The sequence below is a fragment of the Ambystoma mexicanum genome, chromosome 5p (genome assembly GCF_040938575.1).
Source record: "Ambystoma mexicanum isolate Mex_15411 chromosome 5p, UKY_AmexF1_1, whole genome shotgun sequence".
In the NCBI taxonomy this organism is placed as follows: domain Eukaryota; kingdom Metazoa; phylum Chordata; class Amphibia; order Caudata; family Ambystomatidae; genus Ambystoma; species Ambystoma mexicanum.
Window position 1 is genome coordinate 1,201,663,258 of NC_090930.1, and position 22,654 is coordinate 1,201,685,911.

Below are 22,654 nucleotides of genomic sequence, written 5' to 3' on the forward strand. Positions count from 1 at the left end.
TAGTCAAGGCATTTTTAGTCAATTATTAATTATGTAGGGGTTCAACCCAGGCTAATTCTTTTTTTCATTCAGCGATTGACAACAATTGAGAAATACAGTTTCTCATCCGCAGTGTCCCCTGAACCTCCATGTAATGGCACCTCCTCCCTTTTCTGTTGGGGATCAGGTAGTTCTAAAAACTCACTGGCCACCAGCTCATTGTTAAAAGTGTGGAGATGAAAACCCATCTCCAACAAGTCTGCACGATACCCCCAGATATATTTCAAGACATTGGTAGTGGGTAAATAACAAATCATCCTATTACTATTCTCATGAGCTAAAGAAATTCTCTCAAAATCTCTTGAGTTAGAATTTGAAGAGAGGGAAAACGAGCAATCAAATCCATCCGATACCGGCAGTTGATTCTCGCTCCATGCAAAAATGGAAGGGTTGCCCTCTAATCCTATAATATTGAAGGCATTTTGCCCTTCATTCTCCCCCTTAGATGCGCTTGTTTTATTCGTCGTAGTATTAGCATTATTCCCCCTTCTCATTTCTTGAGCAAGAGGTTGACCATGCAGGTCATTCGTATCTTCACCGGCTCGCTGAACGGTGGCACCCCTTTCCATGCCATCACTCTTTTCAGAATCTTGAGAGCCAGTCCCATTATTATGTTCAGAAGCAGTTCCGTTTGCCCCTTTTAATTTTAGTTCATTCATAATTATTTCTGCGTTTAGTACACCTCAATCGAACGCTAATTTCAAAGAGCTCATTAATACTGCATGGGAGTCATTATTATTATGAGTAATGGCTATCTCATCCGGTGTATTCGGTGTAAAGGACGACCCTCTGTGCACCATTATATTGGTGTAGCTTAGGGAGAAGACCATCATACGAATTCCCTGAAAATTTAGGTGTGTTGATAGCGGTAGACTTTCCCAACATCCTTTCAATTCTGGCTCACGGATATGCCCGACATTTTCAAAAATACTGGCAGAAAGTAGGTTTTGCGACGGGAGAGAAATTGACTTCCTGGAACCACTGATTATGACATAATCATTTTGGAGTGGCAAATTTCTCAGATTTGGCTGCAAATGCAAGGAGCGACATGTTTCTGTTTATGTATCACTTGCAATAGCATCAGCGTTATCCACTTTAGATTTGGCTTCAAAGCATGTACTCGTCGAGTCTCTATATTGGAGCTTGACGTCTTTTACACAGAGCGCAATCATACGCTTCCTACACTCTCTAGGAAAGTAATCCAATAAGTTATTTTGTTTTTTTTAGATTATCAATGCTTGACAAGGAGACAGAGTCAATTATTTTCTCACTTTGCACCTCATTTCCTTTGCCTCTAGTCCCTCTGGCAATCACAGGACGCACAGGAAGCTTACCCTTGTTTGTATTATTTGTTATATCTGTAAGAGGCAGCACAGTGGTACATGCCCCCCCCCAATAACCTTTAATGGCAACAAAAGTACCTGACTCTCCTCAGTTGCTCAACTTCAGTTGTGTCATCATTGGCTAAACTGACACATGTTTGTTTATCCATAGGTTGACCCACATGCCGCATTACATCTTTATCCTTTTTATTATTTTCTTTTTTATTATTATTGTCCTTAACCAAATCCGAACCTGCTTTCCTACACTTTTCCGCTCTTTTTACTGCTCTTAAATGCAGCTTCTTAGATCGCCTTGAAAGAAAACCTGTCTTTTCCTGCAAGGTTGCACCCAACATTTTATCAATTTCCATCTGCTCTATTATATTTGTGAGAGCAGAGGGCCCATCAGGTGTTACATCTTGCTTTGATGATGGGATCTCCCGAGCAGTTTTAAAGACCACAATGTTTGTCTTAATGTCATTTATGTAATTTTTAATGCGACTAATGTCAGCAGTCACATCTTTCATGTACTGGTCTAGTGAAGGTGGCAGAGCGACAAGCAAGTAATGCTGAATGTCAACACCCCCCCCTCCCCCTTTCCCCTTGGGGGCAAAGGATTCGTAGTGCTCAGAACTCTTATCAGATTGTTTTTTCAATTCATGTAATGGGCCCATTAGGTTATTACCAAAGGGCTGAGACCTATTACAGTAACAAGTGGTGTCCTTACCCATAATGAAACCCTCTATTCGGTTGGGTTTCATTAAAATGTCATTAGAGGGAGTTTTTTTTTTTTTTTAAAACATATTTTTATTAGTTTATAAGTGATACAAAAGGTAAACAATCCCTCAACTCCCCGTCCCGCCCCCCCCACCCACCCTCTTCCGGAAGTATAGTCATTGTTCCATAGTACTCGTGGCCGATTAAGAGGTGAATATGTCCGTTATTTTTATGGAGTGCGGGCACCACTGTGCCATGTAGTCTGACTGGAGATATTGTAGCACTCTTCCCCATTCTTTTGTGAAGGAGCTATGTGTTCCGTGGAGATTGTGTGTGATTTTTTCCATGGTCATTTGGGACCAGACCTTGTGTAACCATGTGAACAGCATCGGTGGGTCTCTCTTTTTCCATCCTTGTGCGATTGTTGCCCAGGCCGCTATGAGTAGGCTCATGAAGCTTTTTCGCTGCGCCTTGGTGAGTGTGTTGTCATAGTGGTCTGTGAATCCACAGAGGCAGTTTTTAACGCACACATTTCCAAATGTGTGAAGTCCTGGCATTTCTCCAATAAGTGAAGTATTCTTATAATAATAGGGAAGGTATAAGGGCTATCAGTGTTGGATGCAGACTATGATTAGCATTCATTTCTTCACCATTCGGATCCAGATTAATACTATCATTTTGTGGGAAAGGCAAGATCTTGTTGGATCTTGCTCGCTTCATCCTTCTTGCCCACAGTGATCGCATTCTTAAAATTAGGGCTGGAATAATCTACAAGTTGTTTACCATTTCCCAATGACAACATAGAAGATTTACCCAGATGCCCACTACTGCTCCAAAATCGTTGAACCAAAGGGGTCAGCACACCAATGGAATGGCTGATACGTTTATTCAGCTCTTCCATTGCCGCAAGACCTGTCCTTTGTACCTCGATACCAGCTGCACTACTTGTCATTGATGAATTTAGAAAACTAGTATCAGGCAGTAAACTCCCCTCTAATTCCAATAGTACACCACACTCATTGATTTCTTTCATCAGACTAACATAGTGCCTGTCGGCATCAAAGACCCCTACATGTACCTGTGCACTATGGAAAGCCTGATTATTGATAGAAATATCAGCTGAAACCCCGCCTTTTGCAGCACCAACCAAGCTTGTAACAATAGGATCTGCAATCGGGTGCACGGTACCTTCATTGTGGTCAGAGACCGCATTCAAACATGCGTTAGAATTTGCATAGTTAAATTCAGCATACGTTGTATTACCGGGAAATATGAGTGTGTCAATATTATGACTACAAACCAGTGGTGTCTCAGTCCGGCGTCCACTACGCAGACCGGAGGCCATACTTTCAGTATACGACTCACACAAGTACTATGACTTTCAGAGAAATAAATCTCACTTGAATTGTGCAGTACATGGCTGACCCTGAGGCCCAGAGTTAATAATTACACTATTAACAAAAGGTTCCCTACCACCGCCCCATCCTCCACCCTAACAGCCCAACAGCCACACTTCTCAGCACTTCGGATGTGCGCGCAGGGATGCTAAGTAGTGACTGGCTGTGGGTAGTGGGCGGATTCAGGCACAGAGGAGGAGCTGCAGGCAAAGAGACAAAGAGTTAGATCAAGAGTATGGAAATGTTTGCATACAAGACCTGCGGCAAGACCCGCGGTCTTGATTAGGTTCAAAGTGTAAAGTCCATAAACATAAGTCCAATTACTTAGAAATCCGTAGTTCGTATCCTTTGGTCCAACAAAATATTACGGCTTGCCTCAGGCTTCCCCTTAAGGACAGCAAATGCTCCAAACAACAATCCACAAGGAAATCAAGAGCAGACAGAGTGACCAGCCCAACAGCCACACTTTCCAGCACTTCGGAGGCGTGCAAGGGATGCGCGTGCACCGGTGCTAAGTAGTGACTGGCTGTGGGTAGTGGGTGGATTCAGGCACAGGGGAGGAGTTAGAAATCCGTAGTTCGTATCCGTTGGTCCCACTAAAGGTTACGGCTTGCTTCAGGCTTCCCATTAAGGACGGCAAATGCTCCAAACAACAATCCATGAGGGGATGAGTTTGGTTGGGATTTATTTTTGAAGGGTTGTTTTTGCAATTCTAGTTGAGGGGTTTTTGGTTTAATTTTACTTTTGCTCTTTCAGGCTGCTTCAGGCTGCTTAGTATGGAAATGACAACATTTACATAAAAAAAGAAAACCTTTGCGCAAGTGAAGTGTTAATTACAAGTATGGCTATTTTGTGAATGAATTATATTAGGAATCTCAAACTCTTTAGCCTGAAAGACCAGATTTTTTTTATTTTAGAAAACTGTTATTTAGGGCAAGCCATTTCTCACTTGAAGCATGAAATTCCTTTAATGCAGGCATTTCTGGTGCTTTTGAATTTGTGTTTGGTGTTTTATTAAAACCAGGACATTTACCTCAGACTTTGGGGCTCCAGTGTACGATGAGCGTGCAGCTTTGGAATCAGATCCAGAGGAAGAAGGGTCAAATCAACCTTTCCTGGATCCTTCTGTTTTGGGCCTCCAGCCTTCCCTTTCGTCCATGTCAGCAGGTCTGGGGTCTGTGCCGCCTCAGTATCCTCTAGTCAACCCACACTCCTTGCTCTCGATGCAGGTACTCACTACTTTGCAGGCTCTCCTAGAGCAAATGGACGCCAGGCTCCCGGTTCCTCAGTCTTTGCCAGTTCCGGTACTGTTAAGCCCTCCAGCCGACCCCCCCTGGAAGGAGGCCTCCGATACCTTCCACATCCAAGGACCTCGTTCCAGAAGACCATCCCCGCCTAGACCTCCTCTGCTTTCTCCTATGGTGATTATGCCTCCCAGAAAGGATCAGGAGGAAGGGGAGCTTGAGGATTCAGAGCAAGACATTGCTCCGCAGGACACTCTCTCCACGGTTTCTTCTTCTCCTAGAAGGGAAGACACCTGGGATACAGACCAGGATCAAGAAGATCTGAGTAGTCCGGCCCAACCATTGTCACCGGATGACATTGGGGCCTTTCATGCCATGATGGTTAAAGCCTGTCTCGAATTTGGTCTCATCCCGGAGGATAAAAGGACTGTTTTCCGTTTGACCACATGGGGAAGAGGAGAAAGGTGGTTTTCTCGATCCCTATATTGGATCACATATGGCAGGAGGGGCTCTCTACGATCCGTTTACAGAGATGGCGGTCAAGGGCCACTTGGAAAAGAAGTTCAAGGCTCCTGACTCTACACCGAAGTGCCTGATCTCGCAACCTACACACTTCATTCCGAAGATACCATCAGACTTTCACAAAAACACTACTATTGTCTTACCAACTTTTTTCCCCTAATGCTTCGACTCCAGAGGAGATGGCCTTGCATTCACTGGGCGTCAAATGAGCTTTGAAGTACTATCTAGATCTCACAAAGTCGTTCAAAGCATCCAAGCAACTTTTTGTGGCTTTTGGCGCCTCCAATAAAGGGAGGCCGATTTCTAAGCAGGGTATTTCACGCTGGGTGGCGTCAACTATTTCTTTCTGCCACACTAAGCCAACAAGCCTTTCCAGTCGGCTTCCAGGGCTCACTCGATGAGGTCCACAGCGAATTCGGCAGCCCTTTGAGCAGGCATACCAATCAGAGACATTTGCCAGGCAGCGACGTGGGCAGTGCCCCACACGTTTACCAGGCGCTACTGTCTGAATCAACAGCATGCTGAGGACTTACAGGTGGGACGAGTGGTGCTCCGACGCCCGTTCCAGTAAGGTAAGCCCTGCAGCTTCCAGGGTTTTTCTTGACTCTACGACTGTTTTTCTTGATTGAAGTGATGTTCTTATCTTAGCTGATCATATTGCCATACGTCTATCTCCTGTTTGCCTGTTATGCACCGCTACAAAGTCTATTCAGAGCATGTCAATCCATGAAAGAGCCAATGCTGGAGAAGGAAGTAGTTTCTTACCTGTAACTCCATTTCTCCAGCGTTGATATCTTTCATGGATTCACATGTGCCCTCCAGCCTTCCCCTTCAGTCAAACAGATTCTTAGGACATCCTCTTTTTGGAGAGGTTAAAATCTGAGGGGAAGCCGCGGGGGCGAAGCTACACTCTCATTGTCACATTGGTGCGTCCGATAGCACCCATAACGACGTTGATAGGACACTCAAGGTGTCGAAGCTTTTTCCATAGGAAAACTACTATACTAAATTTACAGAGGTTTTCCAGCCTGGCTACAGGGAATATTCACAGCATGTGAATCCATGAAAAATACCAATGCTGGAGAAATGGAGTTACAGGTAAGAAACTACTCCCTTATGTTGCCCCCACCACCAGAAATCTTGAGGTATGGTACAGGAAGCTACCCTCAATCCCTACATCCTTGGTTGTCGCTTTTGCATTATTATTCCATAAATGTGCTTCTGCCTCCGGAACTCTCACCTTCTTACCCCTCCAAATGAGGACAGGCTGTTGGACTCGTCAGGAAAGAAATGTTATTCAAACTCCTCTTTACAGTTAAGACAGGTCAATGCTAGTGCCTTGCTAGCTGCTGCCAACCTGCTCTTGTTGGGAAAAGCTGGCTGAATGTTGGCCAACCTTGCCTCAGGATAAGCAGGAAACATTCAAGAATGGCCTGGCATATGCCAGGATCATCATACAGTATCCTCTGGCGGTATCTGCGGAACATCTGGACACTAGAGATAGAGGTATGTGCATTGGCACTGACATGTGCAGGTCAGCTTGGCTTCAGTCTACGAAATTCACGCAGGATTAAAATCTCTATATTTTCCTTTGGGTTGGCTTTGGAGTGGGGCAGAATTGTTCCATAGCTCCACAGATGAGATGACCAATAAAAAGTTTGCCTCCTTGACAGATAAGTCCCTGTCTATCCTTAACAATGCCCCTCAAACAGTCCCATTCTGGGGCCTCTAGGTAAAGTTTGGCGATGGAGGTCCTCTGGCGGCTTCAGAGGATTTCTTGGGGGGTGACAGATATGAGTGGATCACTCTTTGTGTTTGCACAGGAAGAAGCAAAGAACCTGCACTTAAGGTTTCTTAAAAAAATCCTCCATTGCGACTTTGTAGTCTGTGACAGTCGTTTTAGATTTCCGAGGATTCCTGGGTCAGGTTGATAATCTGAAGGGGTTAAAGCTGGTCATCCCTCCCTTTCTTCCACTCTCCTCTTCCTTCTCATTCACCTCGATCCATCAGCTCTCTTGAGACAAGTCTGGTCGACTGTACTTCACAAAAAGGTGCAGAATCTGGAAGATAGAAAAGCCCTGGAGCCAATTCCCATTTGGAATGGGTCAGGGTTTTTATTCCAGAGCAGTTGTGTCTGCAAACTATACTGGACTGGTCTCCCTTCAATGCCTTCCTCTGCCTGGAGAAATTCAAGATGATCACACTAGCACAAATTCTTTTATTGCAGACCTAGGTAGACTGGTTATGCATGGTAAACACATATTTACACATGTCGATATATCCCCAAAACAGAAAACATCAATGATTCTCAATGGGAGATGCCCACTTTCAGTACAGAGTTTTGCCCTTAAGTCTCAATGCAGCTCTGATAGTTTTCATAGAATTGATGGCAGTTATGGGGGCCCATCTGAGCCAACAAGGTGTACACATATATCAGTATATGAATGACTGGCTGTTCTGGGCAAACTTGTCCGAGTGGTCTTCAGTGGTTTGTAACAGTGCTTCAGCTGCTGTTCAATTTTGGTTTGTCAGTGATCTCAGAAAAGTTGCAGATTAAACCAAATGTGGAACATTAGTTTCATTGGTTTACTGTGGAACCTGAGCCAAGACATGCAATATCCTACAGAACAAAGGGTGACCGACTTCCTACAGGCGACTCAACAGTTTCTTTCAAGATTTTGTCTCTCGGCTTGATAGTTCCAGTACCTTCTGGGGCTAATGGCTCCTTCTGTTCTGGCAGTGCCCATTGCCAGGGTTCAGGAGACACATCCAGTTTCACCTTGCAAAATCTTGGAGCTAGTCCTTAGACAACCAGGCCACATGCATTCCAATTCCAGAAGTCTTAAAGCAGGACCTTATGTGGTGGAACTTTCAGACACCCTGCCAATGGTGGGTTTCCTTTGTGGTCCCTCTCACGACTCGGTGATCATGACAGGCTCCTGCCTCAGGGGATGGGGAAACGTTACAGCCAGGACGACACATAGATTGTGGTCCAGCTTAGACCAATTAGAGGATCTTAAGGAGCATAAGGCGATTTTCCTAGCGCTGAAATCATTCCAGCTGGTGATTTTGGGCAGGATGGCTACATTCAAATGGACAGCATGACCTGCATGTATTATGTCAGCAAGCAAGGCAGGACCCATTCCCATACCCTGTGCAGGCTGAAAATAGAGATTTGAGAATGGGCTCTGTCACAGTGTCCATCAGACCTGTCCACTTTCCGGGGGATCAGTTTCCAAAGGCAGACAAACTGAGCAGCTGGCAGCAGTGGAACCATGAAATAGGAGCTCTACTACTCAATTCTGCAACAACTTTTCAGGATGTGGAGCCAACCCGAGTGCATGTGTTGCTGCAGCATCCAACTATAATTGCAGGGCCTTTGTTTTCTGGGTGAGACGGGCGCTCTGCATCCTTGGGCAACAGCTTTCTCATATCTTGGAAAAATTCAGAGGATGTGTGCTATTTCACCCATTCCCCCGATTCACAACATGGTTTCCAAATGATGTAACACAATGAATACTCCACAATTCTAATCAAACCTTGCTGGCCCGCAGGACATGGTTTTCTAATATGATGAGCCTCTCTGGTCAGACTACTAAATATTTTTCCAAAAGGGGACCAGTGCCCTACATCTCTCCCCTTAATCCTGGAACGTAGGTTGTTTCCTGAAAGCATGACCTTGGGCTGTCTGAGGATAATCTGAGGATCATAAAGGCATCTGTTAAACCTTCCACTCACACACAGTATAAAAGCAATAAACTCTGTTTTTGTCATTAGTTTTACAAAAGGAGTTTAACCCACTTGAGTGCACCCTGGTTCAGGTGCCATCATTTATTTCCAGTCTTGCAGAGTGGGATGTGTTTAAGTTCTGTCCCATGTATCATGCAGCTATCGGCGTGCGTAAGAGCATTCATGGTCTTTGCTTTTCCAATTCCAAATTCCATCATACGAAGACACTTTGAGGGATTACTTGGTTTTCTAACCCCCTGTGAAAGTTCTGCACCCAAAGTGGGATCTTATTGTAGTACTTTGTGATTGCCCATAAATCATTTGATGGCCCGCAGCAGATATTAGCTTTGTCACATGAAAAGTGGCCTTGGTAGATGTGACATCAGACAGGAAATTAGTGAGATCCAGGCTCTTGCCTATTCAGAACATTGGAACCTCAAGAAGGTAGAATATAGGCAGATATTGAATCCAGAAGAATGTGGATGGTAACCTTTACACTGACCCTAAGGCATGTAGAAATTAGCCCTGTGTTACAGCAAGTTGATTTCGAGTTTAGCTCTCATATTAATTCTGGGTCACTGCTTATAATGTAGACCATGCATTTAACCTCTTACTCTCCATGCATTGGCAAACTAGCCGCAGGCATGGCCACAGACCCGCCCACATCTGTCATCATACAACACTTAAAGACACTTTGCACAACACCCCTGCCATAAGAATGCAGCTACCGTTCACATCAAAAAATCGATACGTAGGTGCGCACATAACCTTTATCCCACTCTTGCTTACCCCCTCTAAATGACTTTTCACCGCCAATCCGCATGCCAGCTCAACTTGCGTGGCTAGCAGGGACTTGTCCCCCCCCCCGCACCCTTCACACCTTAAGGACTGGCCAATATGCAAACACACTTACTAGCACCTCCTCATATTTCTTCCCATACCCATACCCGGACCCCGGTCTCCCAGGGGCGTTCAACCTACAGTGATCCAAAACTTAAATCCAGTCTTTTTCCTAAATCTGCAGTCAAAGGCTGAAAATGTTACATAGCCTAAATATTTTTAAGTTCTACATCCAAACACCTAAAGACTTAGGAAAGGATGATAATCTGTCCATGACATTTGGGGGCACCCATCCAGGGACAAGGCTTTACACGCCAATTTAGCTTGCTGAATTGTCACCTGCATTACTGAAACTTAAGCTTGCAGTGGTAAAACTGCACCAAAGGGCATTCATGCTTATGCAGTCAGAACTAAAACTGCCTCTATAGAATTCCATAAGAGTCCTCTCTGACGTGGTTACAAAAGCGTCAACTTGATCTACTCCATCTGCTTTTTTAAAGCACTTTTCCATGGAGGCCAGCTCAAGAGCAAATGCACCCTTTGGACAGGGAGTCCTCTTTATCTGTTTGTTTAGGGGAGTTCCCTTCCCACCATAGGAGATGTAAGCTTAGTAATCAACCACATGTATAGAGGACAGAGGACGAGATGTTGGAGTGCTAATCTACAGACCCCTTTCCTCCATAAATCCCTCCCCCACCCCACTAAATGTGTAGCTAGTATAGCCCGACTAAAGTGGGGGACAGAGGGGACAGATGGGCATTGCTGGTGGCCGTAGCTAGCATGCCTCATAGACCGCGCCCCATGCATCAGCTGGCTCCACCATCAAATTAAAGATTTTCGAGGAAATCTCTATTTGCTGAGCAAAAACGTGCCGTTCCCTTGCCTTTGGGATGGTCAACAATAAGTATGGAGGTACGTGAACTATACACTAGGAGTACAGAGGTCACTGCAGTGAATAACCTTTTCTGTATGATTAGTGGGATAGTGCATGCACTATGCGCCTCTTTCTACAGATATGAGGCAAAACCTTAAAGCAGTTCAGATATACAAGTCATTTATAATGCACCTGTACACAAGTGTATTAAAATGGATACTATATGACTCCCGTTGACACGTGTAAATGTAATATGGATACATCAGATTAGTTACCTACCCTGGACATAGCAGAACTTTTGCTATTTACTTTGGGAATTTGCAAAGGTTGAATTTAACTGTTCCAAGGGCTTTCAGGAGCCAAGCTACTAAGTTCCAGGATTGTGGGGAGGGATGTAGAACACTGGCCCTTTTTGAGACACAATTTCTGTAACAATTGGTAGCCTGCAGGGTCCTTCTGCTGATAGGCTCATCAGATTGCAAAACCACGACCTGGCAGCCCAGCGAGGAGTGATCAAAATCAGAAAGCTGTTCATTATGGTACATCATTTGGAACCCATGTTCAGGGGAATGGATGGAATAGCACACACCTGATTATCCAAAGACATGAGAAGACTGTTGGCCAAAGAGCCCGAGCCCTGGGCTTTTCAAGATACACAGGTCCTGAAATTCTCATAGGGTATGCAAGGTAACCTGAGTTTCTGGGAAGAGGGAGCACATGCGCGTTAGCACACTCTCTCCTGGATATTATTCCCAAGACTTTGGAGGAGGGGTCATGTATAGAAGTTTAAATAGATTGCACTAGTTTCGGCACAATACAATTATCTATAGTTTGGCTGCTGAAGGAGTGCCCACTTTCAACAAAATGCTTTGAGGAATTAATCATATGGGCGGTCATTGGAAACTGCATTTTTCATGGCAATAACGCACATACTACAGACCCCAAGCCTTTTGTCTCACAAGAGTATATAGTAAAGAAAACATTGGAATAGTAATTAGGATTGCCTGGGAGAAATCGTACATGGCACACTGTATAATGAGGACTTGTGAGCTGTCATTATTTTATGTTTATTGGATACAACTTTGGATGAGGTTGTGAGTTTGGTTGGGATTTATTTTTGAAGGGTTGGTTTTGCAATTCTAGTTGAGGGTTTTTTGTTTTAATTTTACTTGTGCTCTTTCAGCCGGTGGAAAGTATGGAAATAACATTTACATAAAAAAAAACCTTTGCGCAAGTGAACTGTTAATTAGAAGTACAGCTATTTTGTGAATGGATTATATTAGGAATCTCAAACTCTTTAGCCTGAAAGAAAACTGTTATTTAAGGCAAGCCATTTCTCACTAGAAGCATGAAGTTCCTTTAATGCAGGCATTTGTGGTGCTTTTGAATTTATGTTTGGAGTTTTATTAAAACCAGGACATTTACCTCTACCAAGAGGGCACATCGATTCTGTAATAATATTATCAAACATTAGTTGAATGAAAATATATATGTAATGGCTGGTCAAATATTAAAGAAAATGTTCACTAAGGGGGCTGCAAGACCATAAATCTAAAACGTAGTTGTTTGCTAATTTGGTGAACACTAGCTGTTCAAAAGGTTACTTGCTGTTAGCTCGAAATTAGCATTATTTTTTTATTTTAGAGTCAACGGCAGGGAACGGGGTGCTTACGAAAGCCACAGTGCCCATCTACGCAACAGGAGTCCTTACATGTTATAATCAGGTGAGAACGCCTGTATTATGAGGTATTAAAATGTTATGTTTGTTCCACTAGTTTAACCTGTGTTTGTTATTCAATGAATTTGCATGATGTTGTTTATCAGGAGCCTTAACTTAGACATGTTCAAAAATATACTTCTGTTTAAGCAATGATGGGTGGGCATGTTCTAGATACTTTATAACGTATTTGTAATTATGTATTTGTTTTTCTGGACATTCATGTTCATATACCATTGTTTCAATATAAAGAGAGCCTTTCCTAAATCATGTCCTACCTTGGAGCACTTAAAAGATCTGATTCATCCAACATTTAAATTCTTGCTTATCTTTTTTTTGTCATGGTGAGATGTGCAAATTAACAAGGGGGGGGTCCTGGGAGTCCCTCTGCCAGACATTAGTCCTGGTTACGAGAGACTTACCCAGAGTCTTTAGCTCACTATCTTTCACAGAGAAGAAATATCCCAAAAATATCAGTCTTTGTCCTGTCCTGGGGCAGTCAAGCACCGAAATGCTAGGCAATTCTTCTCTGAACAAGAGTACCAACAGCAACCCGAAGGTACAGCTCCACTCTAATGATGAGGTCCAACCAGACCGAAACACGTGTCTGGTTTTTCTGTTGGTACTCTTGTTCAGAGGAGAATTGCCTAGCATGCCTAGAATTGCCTGTATGACGACTCATCATGAGCCCCAGGCTCAGGCCTACAAAATTCCACTTCCGGAGAAGTGTCCAACCCACTGGCATCATGAAGGGTTTGCCTCAACTCCTCCAATTGACTGTCTCCAGAAAAGACAGGAGCCACATCATGCTCATCATGCTCAACAGGGTCCTCAAAGTCAATCCTTTCTTCCTCTTCGTAAATGTCGTCCAGAGGGAGGTGAAAACCTGACCTGGGGACAGAAAAGTGCCTGGAGTCCAACGCCGGCCTCACAGACTTCGCCATAGCCTTCCTTGGAGGAACCACCAGATCAGGATATACCAACGGAAAATTTCAGGCAAAAATTCCAAAGGCGTCGAGGGCGCCAAAGGCTTCGACACCGAAAGCGAAGACTTCATCGGGCATGCCACTTTCCTCGAGGAGGACGGGGAAGGCGACCAGTGACGGCGCATCCTAGAGTGCCGGGACCAGGAAGAAGAATGGCGTGGAGAGTCACCTCTCGAATCGTCAGTGGAAACCCCCTTGGACGATTTAGAATTTTCGGACTTACTAGGCTTAGAGCCCCTACCTACCTGGAGCTTCCACTTACGCTCAGCGACTGGCATTTTGAACAGTCGTCGGTGTCGTGACTCTCGCCCAAGCACCACAAACAAATGCAATGCGGGTCGGTAATCAACATTTTCGACTTGCAGTCCGAGCAAGTCTTGAAGCCAGACCACGTAGTCGGAGGGGTCGAAGAAGAAGACATAACTACTATGAAACACACGAGGCGTGCCGAGTTCTCGAAGCAAACATGTTTGCGGAAAAACGGAACTGAGGCTACGTGCGTCCTATTTATAACATCCAGTGACGTCGCCCTCGACGGAGGCCTTCGAGGGACATCACCCCGATGTCATCGACGCAGACGCCCTGTGCCGAAAAAGTTTCCGAAATGCACAGCTGTGGACATTACATGCCAAAGATGTGGAATACGTTGGAGGAACATCCAGTCGAAAGAACGTTACCAGTTGGTAAGTAACTTGTTCTTCTCTACTATGACCATGGTCTGTCTACTATGCTTTCTCTGTACTAGTATTCCTGTTATTACTCCTACGTGCTCTCTACTGCTATCAATTCCTTGCCACTGCTAATGCTCTTTTCCTATCCTCGGGTATATAATGCCCTGCTCACCACTTTTCCAAACCCGCTCCCATTACTCTCACCCCTCCCCACTTCTCTAAAACACCCAACTCCTTGCACCCCACTTCCAAACCCCCTACTAGCCTCAGTATCTGCTAACCCTCGCTCCCTTTCACACAAACCTCTGCAGTCACTATTCTACTACTATCTGCCACAATATGTTGCGTCTTTATCACTCACTCCCACATCCTAAAATCCCCCTCCCTACTTCCTGCCCTACAATACACTACACACCACTGATACCATTCTTTCAAATACTCACCTTTTCAAAATGCGTCTCTCCAACACTCCGCTCTGCCGTCCTTCCTCCGCCTGGTCTTTTGGTCCCCTCCAACTCCACCCGCGACCTCACCTGTATAACCCACACTCTGCCTCTTCTGCTGCCTGAATTTATACTACAGGGCTGCGTGTGCAGTGACAATCTCACCTGCACATAGGGTGCAGCGCTTAGCTGATTCCCTACTGCCTTTTCCCCAGGCGGAGAGCTACACATCTGGGAGGCTTTAAAAAACTTTTAAGCCCCTACCCTTTTCCAGGTTGGTTGTACAAACAGTTTGGTTTTCTCTGTCATGGTGTGGGCTGGAGATTAGATTTTCAAATTTGCTGGTGAGATTTCTGCTCTGCTGGGTTATTGGTCTTTGTTGGAACATGGTGTTGCTTCACAGTCTACATGAATGACTGCAGTTCTGGAATTTCAGTTGTCTCCTGTCTGGGATTCCCTGGCTGCAGGCAAGGGGATTCTGGGAGTTGTGGTTCTGAAAATAGAGAACTGTGGCGAGCAACTGCACCAGGAGGTATTGCGATATAAAGAGCGACATCAGTGTTGTCATAATTGGCACAAGGGGGGGGGGGGGGATTTTTTTGGGACCAGTGACAAACCCCTATACCCCCCCGCCACCCCCCCTCCAGCCCCCTAACTCATACTTTGCATACCTAGGGAAGGGCTTGTTAAAAAAAAATGTTTGTTCTACAGTAAAGATAATACTCATCTTGCTGAAGAGCAGCAAAAGAAGCGGAGGAGTTAAGGACAGGAAGTAGCTAGAGCGCTGCAGGGACAGGAAGTGCAAAGGACTACAAGAAAGAGATTAACATTTGAGGAAATGTAGTTTTCAGAGAAAACAAGGAAAAAGCTGTTAATTTTTCTGTTAAGTTGAAATTGCTGAAGAGTAAAGTAAAACAAGTTGAAGAATAATGCTCGCCTCCGGGCTTGACCTAGAATTTTGATATGCTAGTTTAAAATGTTTTTGTTTTCCCCTTTGTTCCTCTACTCCTAGTTATAAGTCAACACGCAGTGTGCATTGCTAATTTGGCAGCCTAAAAAGTTGTTAAAGTTCAATGCTAACTAAAATGTGTTACATGTGTATCACGGTCTGCAAGATCGAGGAACATTTACAATTGTAAAGTCTGATCAGGGCTGTGCTACTTTATTTCAATAAACCGAATTTACAATAATAAATTTAATTTGGCAAACAAGCTTTTCTTTTTGTTATTGTTTAGTTTACAATGGCTTTTCATTTGTTTGATGGTTCAACATTCTCTGCCAACCCTGATTCATATCTGGCCACTGGACTAGAGAATTAGTTACATTTAGAAGAATCATTTGAGGCTGCATTAATATCTGTCCCTTTCATAAAACTTCATTTCCATACAGAACTGTACATTAAAATAATTTTAAATTGGTGTAAGCTCTGATAATGCATCTTTTGACACCTTACTCCATAGCCTCTACTTAACTTCTTTTTTCCTATTCCACTACTACCTCATCACACATCAAATCACCTGCATGTTTTTAAAAATCTATAGAAATAGAGGTAGACCCATTTGAAATATTGGGTTGTAAGATCATGTCAGACTGGGATGTATTAAGTTTATTCTGAAAAGAAAATCTGAAATAAATGGGTATAAGGATGGCAAACGTATAGGGCTGGGCATAATTGAGGGGTAGGTGGAAAAAGATGGGGGATTTAGTGATGATTACCTCTCTTTCCATCATAAGAGGCACGATGAGGTAAAATTAGCTCAAAAAGACAAAATAATTCAAATAAAATGTATTGAAGCAATTCACATGGACCTGTGGCTGGTAAAATAGCTCAGTGTGTCAAATGTTGGTTGCTAAAATGTGCTACGTATGCACAACACAGTTTTAAACCCCAGCCCGGCTTACTCAGCCCTTCATCCTTCAGTGTTTGCTACACTGAGTACCTGTGAATTGTGAAATCATGCATTTAGGAAAACATCATGAATCAATAAATAAGATGTATTAAGGGTTTCTTGTAGTGTACCCATGTGACTGCCTGCTCGATTAGAGCGTGATGGATAGGAGCCAGCTGAAAGTAGTCACAGTGGTAGTCGAGGGAGAAGGAAAGGTAAACATGTGGGGATAGTCATTAAGAGTGATGAGTGAACACATCTTTGCAACTAGGGATTGCAGAAGTCTTGCATGAGGGCACCCTTGTAGATTAAGCAGCCCCGCCCCTTTTCATGGTCCCACCCTCCTTTGTATATAACTGAGGGCATAAACACCAATGGGTCCAGGTGGAAGGGGTGCACAACAAAGCATGTCAGAGTGGCCTTAAGGTAAACAAAGACGTGGGGAAACCTCAAACAGTCAGCAAATAGTGTCTTGGAAATAAGATATCCTAATACTGTATGACATTTCTTGTGAGGGTTACAAAATTACTAATAAAGGCTCTGTTGCCCTCGTCTGTGCAGCTTGAAGAACTTGCTGGTCAGGATGCTTTGAATAAAAAAGGAAAGTCTCTCCCAGGTGCCTTTTCTGGGTGCTACTCTGCCTAGGTGTTGAGTTTGTTTTTTCAAGGTCTCAATGAACCTCTGTAGGCTTGCATTCTGAAAATAGGTTGCATGGGCCACCATTAGTGTCTCTTTGCCTGCCCAGGGTTAGGTTTTAAAGAGATGTCTGTTTAAAGGTTGATTCCTTTTCTGCTCCACAAAGGAAACGGTCTGTGGTAAAAACAGTCTCTCTTTGCCGGGTCTCTTCAGCGAGTCACCCAGTCTCTATGAATTACTCAGTTCCATCAGGCCTCCTCTTGATCCAGGGTGGGTATTCCCTGTCATCTTGGGTAGGGTCATCTTGGTACGGTAGTTTTTAAAAATGTTTGTTTCTATTCTTTATTTTGCATATAGTTTTAAAATACAAATGTAATGGAAAACAGGAGGCCTCAAACATGCGGGAGACTTCTATGCAGAGGGATCCCCGCTAACATTCGAAGAATGCAAGAGTAAATTCGGGGTGCTTGAAACAGAGAGATTCCGCTATGCGCAGATCTGACACTGGCTCTCGCACAAGCCCATGAAATCCCAGGGCTGCAGAGAACTAACGGCGCTGGAGCAAATGCTCATAGCGCCTCCCCCCAGAGGGAAAACATCGGCCTTATACGGACTACTGAACAGAGGAGATCCCAACCAAAAGGAGGCCTATATGGAAAAATGGGAAAGGGACATCGGCAGAACAATTGAAATGGAAGAATGGGGGCACATCTGGACCAGAAGAGCTCGAAATGCGTCACCAACAAGGAAGGTGCGATCAAAACCTGCTACAGATGGTACCTAACCCCAGAGACCCTGAGCAACAGCAACCCAGCGATCTCACCGCAATGTTGGAGAGGATGCGCAGAAACAGGCATGCTGTGTCACTTGCTCAGGACATGCCCAAGGTCCACAAAATACTGGAAGGAAATTCTGGACCTTATCAAGCAGATCACAGGCCTGACGATTCCATGGGACCCAGGGATTGTCCTACTGGGCAGTACAAGGGATGGCCAATTTCCACTGACTGGCAACTTGGCAAGCCTATGCACACAACTTCTCACAGCAGCAAAGATAGCCATGGCAAGACTATGGAAACATCCGGAGGGCCCTGCAGTGAGCCTGTGGTGGGCCAAATGCTGGGACATCGCAGTCGCAGAAAAAATAACCGCCATCCGCCTGGGAAATAGAAACAAGTTCTTTGACACCTGGGCCCCCTTCCTAGACTACGCGGACCAGTTCCCTGGAATGGCAAGGAAACCACTACCCCTCCGCTGGCTAGACAAATATGACTAACGCAACTCAAAACCAGCCCCGAAGCCCACACCGAACTCAACTTCCCGAGTGCGGTAAACTCGGAACCAAGAGCAGCGGAGGGAAAGGCGAACCCCCAGAAGCGCCCCACCACAGACATCAACTAGTTAGACCTCACGGCGAAAGACAACTGCCCAAAACAACACCCCCAAGAACTACAACACCCCCGAGTGTCCCTCCCTCAGTGTACCCCACCATCCCCACCTGATTATGTTTTGTTTGTTATGTTCATCTCTAAATGAATGACACAAGATGGGAATTGAGGTGCCGGGGATGTTGATTTACTGTTAAAAACAAATAAAAAGATTAATTGAAAAAAAAATACTAATTTAAAACCTTACACAATAAAACTTCTATCCACATATTTACATCTTCTCTTCAATATTAGATTTTTTTTTTTAAGAAATATTTTTAAGGGAGGAAAAAGGGAGACAGAAAAAAGGAGCGTCTTATGTATAAAATGTAAAAAAATAAATACCATTTCATTCCAATTCCTTAAAACTATGATTAAACAATTCAGACTTACTGAGTAAAAGGTCCAGTTCCTTGTAAGGAGTATTCAGGTTAGTCAATGTGCTGCCATCTCCTGAACAGATAAGGTTTCAAAATTAGTCCTGGCTAGTATTCCACTAATTTAATATTTCTTAGAAACTGGAACAGAAATGTACTTAGTTGGTAGGAAATCTTAGATCAACACATATTCCAACGTACTTGGCCCGTATTGCTTCCATAAAGGTCTGTATATTATTTTAAACAGGCCATACGTAGGTCACTTAATGTTTCACAATATAGGAGTAGATGTTGTAGCGACTCACTTGATTTTGCGCAGTATCCACAACTTTCCAAATCATAATGTTTCCATGTACCATATTTGCTTTGGTTGGTATGATATTTAGCCTGAATCTCATCAGGGTGTGTCCTACCTTCCAGGAGGGATATTTGGAGAGGTTTTGTGCACAAGTCCCCAATGCTTTGAAATCCGTCGAGATATTCTGGTATTTTTCATAGCTTCCCACCATGTCACATGTCTTGCACCAATCTGCCTGGGACTGAAATGATTAGGTCCACCTCCAAACCCCAATCTTCCAGTGTCTTCTTAGTTATTTTAATGAGACTATTACTGAACAGTGATTCTTTTTCTGAAAATTCTGCAAACATAGTTTTGTGGGCCTGGTCTTGAATTTGTAGCATAATAAAATGATTTTCCATACTATGTGGTCCTCTAGTGATAAGAGCTCTAGTTCATATTGGATGACACTTATCGGTATCGCCATTGGCAGCCTTAGAACCTTTTTCCATATGAATCCTTCAAGGTGGCTGAAATCTTCCCTGAGTAATCTGTGGTGAATCTCAGCCCCAAGCACCATGCATACTATTTTGGATTCATAGAATTTTAGAGAATTTGCCAAATTTGTAGTTGAAGTTCTTCATTTGAGCTATAGCTTTAGTGGCCTTTGTGTAAAAACCTTCCATTTTTAATTATTTTGCATCGAGTGTTTGTAATGTCGAAGCCAAAGTGTTTCATGCTATCCACCTCCATCACCACTGTTCCTTGGAGCCATACTGTTTTTTTCTCACCCGTTTGCCTGCTCTTCATGTTATCAGGACTGTTTTATGGATATTTATGATTAGATAATTTTCTTTACAGTATGCAACCAGGCTGTTCAGAAGTCTTTGGATTCCTACTTTAATGCAGTCTAATTATATGATGTCATCTGCGTAGGTTATCCAAAAGATTCTGATCCCAGAATGTTTGGTGCAATGAAGGAAACCTTTTCCAATTGTTCACCCAGGTCTGCCGTACAAGTGTTAAAAAGGAAGGGCGCTAAAATACAGGCATGACGGAGGCCATTATTTGTTTCTATTTTGTCCGACAGTAGTCCCTCTTGGTTCTGACGGGTCCCGACAACTGAGTCTTCATGAAGGTGACCGAGCAGTGCCAACTAGCCAATAGGGATTCACAAGTCTTCTAATTTCTTCCACAGTTTGTTTCTATCCTCCTGGTCAAAGGCCAAGGATAGATCTTCTGATGCCACGTAGATTTCTGTGTTTGCCCTCCCAGGCCAGGCTGCACGTAATTCAGCATCCAGCCTGCTAGGCTTGTGCATACGCCGGGCGGAAGCCAAGCTGATTGGCATTGAGGATGTTGTTTGTTCTGGCCCATTCCTCCAGTGCGGACAATAGAATTGCTCCAAAAACCTTTGAATCAGCATCTAGTAGAGCCACTGGCCTGTAATTTTCAGGTAGTTCTTTTTGGCCTTTTTTAAAATTGGGCACTATATGGACCTCCTTCCAAGGTTCAGGAGTAATCCTTGCTTGTTTGATTGAGCTGAAGTATTTATCAAGAGTTAAAAGACCACACGTGCGGGTTTGCTTTCATGACCTTATTACAGATGCCATTCGGCCCTGGTGCTCTTGAATTACTTCTATTACTTATAATGCTCTTAATTTGTTCGACAGAAGGTACCAGTGACCAGTTTACTAATTTCAATTTCTCCCAGCTGATCGAGGAATCTGCTCTTATTATATCATTTTGAAAAATGTGACATCCAGTTCACTTCAGAGATGGGATTAGATTGGATTTCGTTTTGAAAATTCTCTTTTTGTTTAATTTCCAGTAGTTTCCATAATTTTTAGTTAGGAGGGAGGTCATAATTTTTTCACTGTCTCTTTGGTAGGCCTTAGCTTTCATTCCTTTCAATTTATTCCTATAACTCTGCTTCAGATTCTTCAGAACATTTTTAAATTGTACATTCTCCCCTTCATTGCGGACCATCTTTCTCAACTCTTTCCTGTATTCTCTTTTGATCAGTTGAATTCTCGAATTGCAATTTAGTCTCATTTGTGACTTTCTCGGGTTCAGGACGTTCTTAATGAAGGTCGGGAGGTAATGGACTGAATATATGTTACGGTCACCTAGGTGTTGGAGCTCAAGATTCTCAATGAAGAAGACTTAGTGTCTTCCGGAGGTGAGATGAGCCAGGTTGGTGGGTACCTGCCTAGAGTCTACTTTACTTCCCTTTCTGAGGTGTCTGATCCTGATACTCAAGCTCATCTTCTTTCCCCCCTCGCAGGGCTGATGCTTACTTATTCTTGGGGGTTCCTGTTTCTAAATCTCCCATCTGACCTTAATGCCAACTGTCATCTTACCTCCTTGCTGTTCCGCCACAAGCTCCTTTCTCCTCCCATTCCCTTCTGAAAATGTGCGAATGTCCATTGCCCTGCTGTCTGTCTCTCACCATTGCTGCGCCTCCAAGTAAATTACACCGTTCTTCTGTTTGACAACCTTTCTCTACTCCTCCAACTATGGGCCTTTACCTCTCATCCAATGTATCCACTTCAGATGTGTTCTCTTTCCTTCTCTCATATATATTCCTTTTATTTTCCTTCATCATCTGCTGTTTTCTCCTCCTTCTTGGCATTTCCTGCTTCCAACCTCCTCCTTGATGTTTCCCACCTCTTTTCCTCTTACCTGCCATCCCTGATCTTCTCTGCTCTCCCCTCATTATTTATCTTCTCTACCTGCAACCTCTTCTCTAATCTCTCCTCATGCTTGCTGTTCTCCTCCAACTTCTTCTGACATCCTACTTCTCCTCTTCTATCTTTCCACTGTTGACCTCTTCTGCATGCTCCACTAATCCTCTGGTTTATCCTGCTCCTACCAATCTCTCCACCTCAGTCTACACCTCAATCTCATTATACAACGCCTGCTTGTGCCATGCCTCCACCACCTTCTGTATCGTCAGCTTTCTTTGCACATTTGCACTGCTTGCTGCTCTGCTCCTCTTTTCAACTTCCCACACTGCTTCCCCCTGAATGGGAGTTTGTATACCTCCTGAATCCCTCCCCCTGGGCTGGCTCTTCCCGAAATGCCTGCAATTGGGTTTCTTGATTGCTACTTTTCAGTGATTTTTAGGCGTCTGATGGGAATCCCTGATAAAAGTGTGATTAATTGGATGATGATGCTGACTTGCTCCACTTGCAGACAGAGCATTTAAAATACTGATCTGCCACTTTTCTTCGATAGGTACATGCGTAGTGACGCAAATGTACCAGGCCTTGCAGTAGGGTCTGTGCCTCAAATCTCTCCACTCTTCCATCTGCGCTCACTCCAATATCAGCATGCGTTGTATGTGGAGTCTTCCCTGATTGGTTCTTCTCCCTTGCCAGCAGTGCTGATAGTTTATTCTGTTTAACATACATCTACATCTGAATCAGTATTGTTTGCATAGATGTGATACCACGGAACATGCCTTCAACAGCCTGCATTCAGCATACCACTTTAGAGATGGATGAAAAGTTGGTTTCTCATGAACTTTATATTTAATGCCTGCA

The 22,654-nt window shown here is 43.9% G+C and overlaps 1 protein-coding gene across 8 annotated transcripts in view; it reads left to right on the forward strand.

Moving 5' to 3' along the window:
* RELCH (RAB11 binding and LisH domain, coiled-coil and HEAT repeat containing) overlaps positions 1 to 22,654 on the forward strand; it is a 1,825,259-nt gene that overhangs the window by 1,297,809 nt on the left and 504,796 nt on the right. For all 8 annotated transcript variants that reach the window (XM_069613666.1, XM_069613665.1, XM_069613669.1 and 5 more), the window contains one exon: positions 12,329 to 12,408. In XM_069613666.1, coding sequence (XP_069469767.1) covers positions 12,329 to 12,408 — 80 coding nt within the window. The remainder of the gene's footprint in view (positions 1 to 12,328; positions 12,409 to 22,654) is intronic.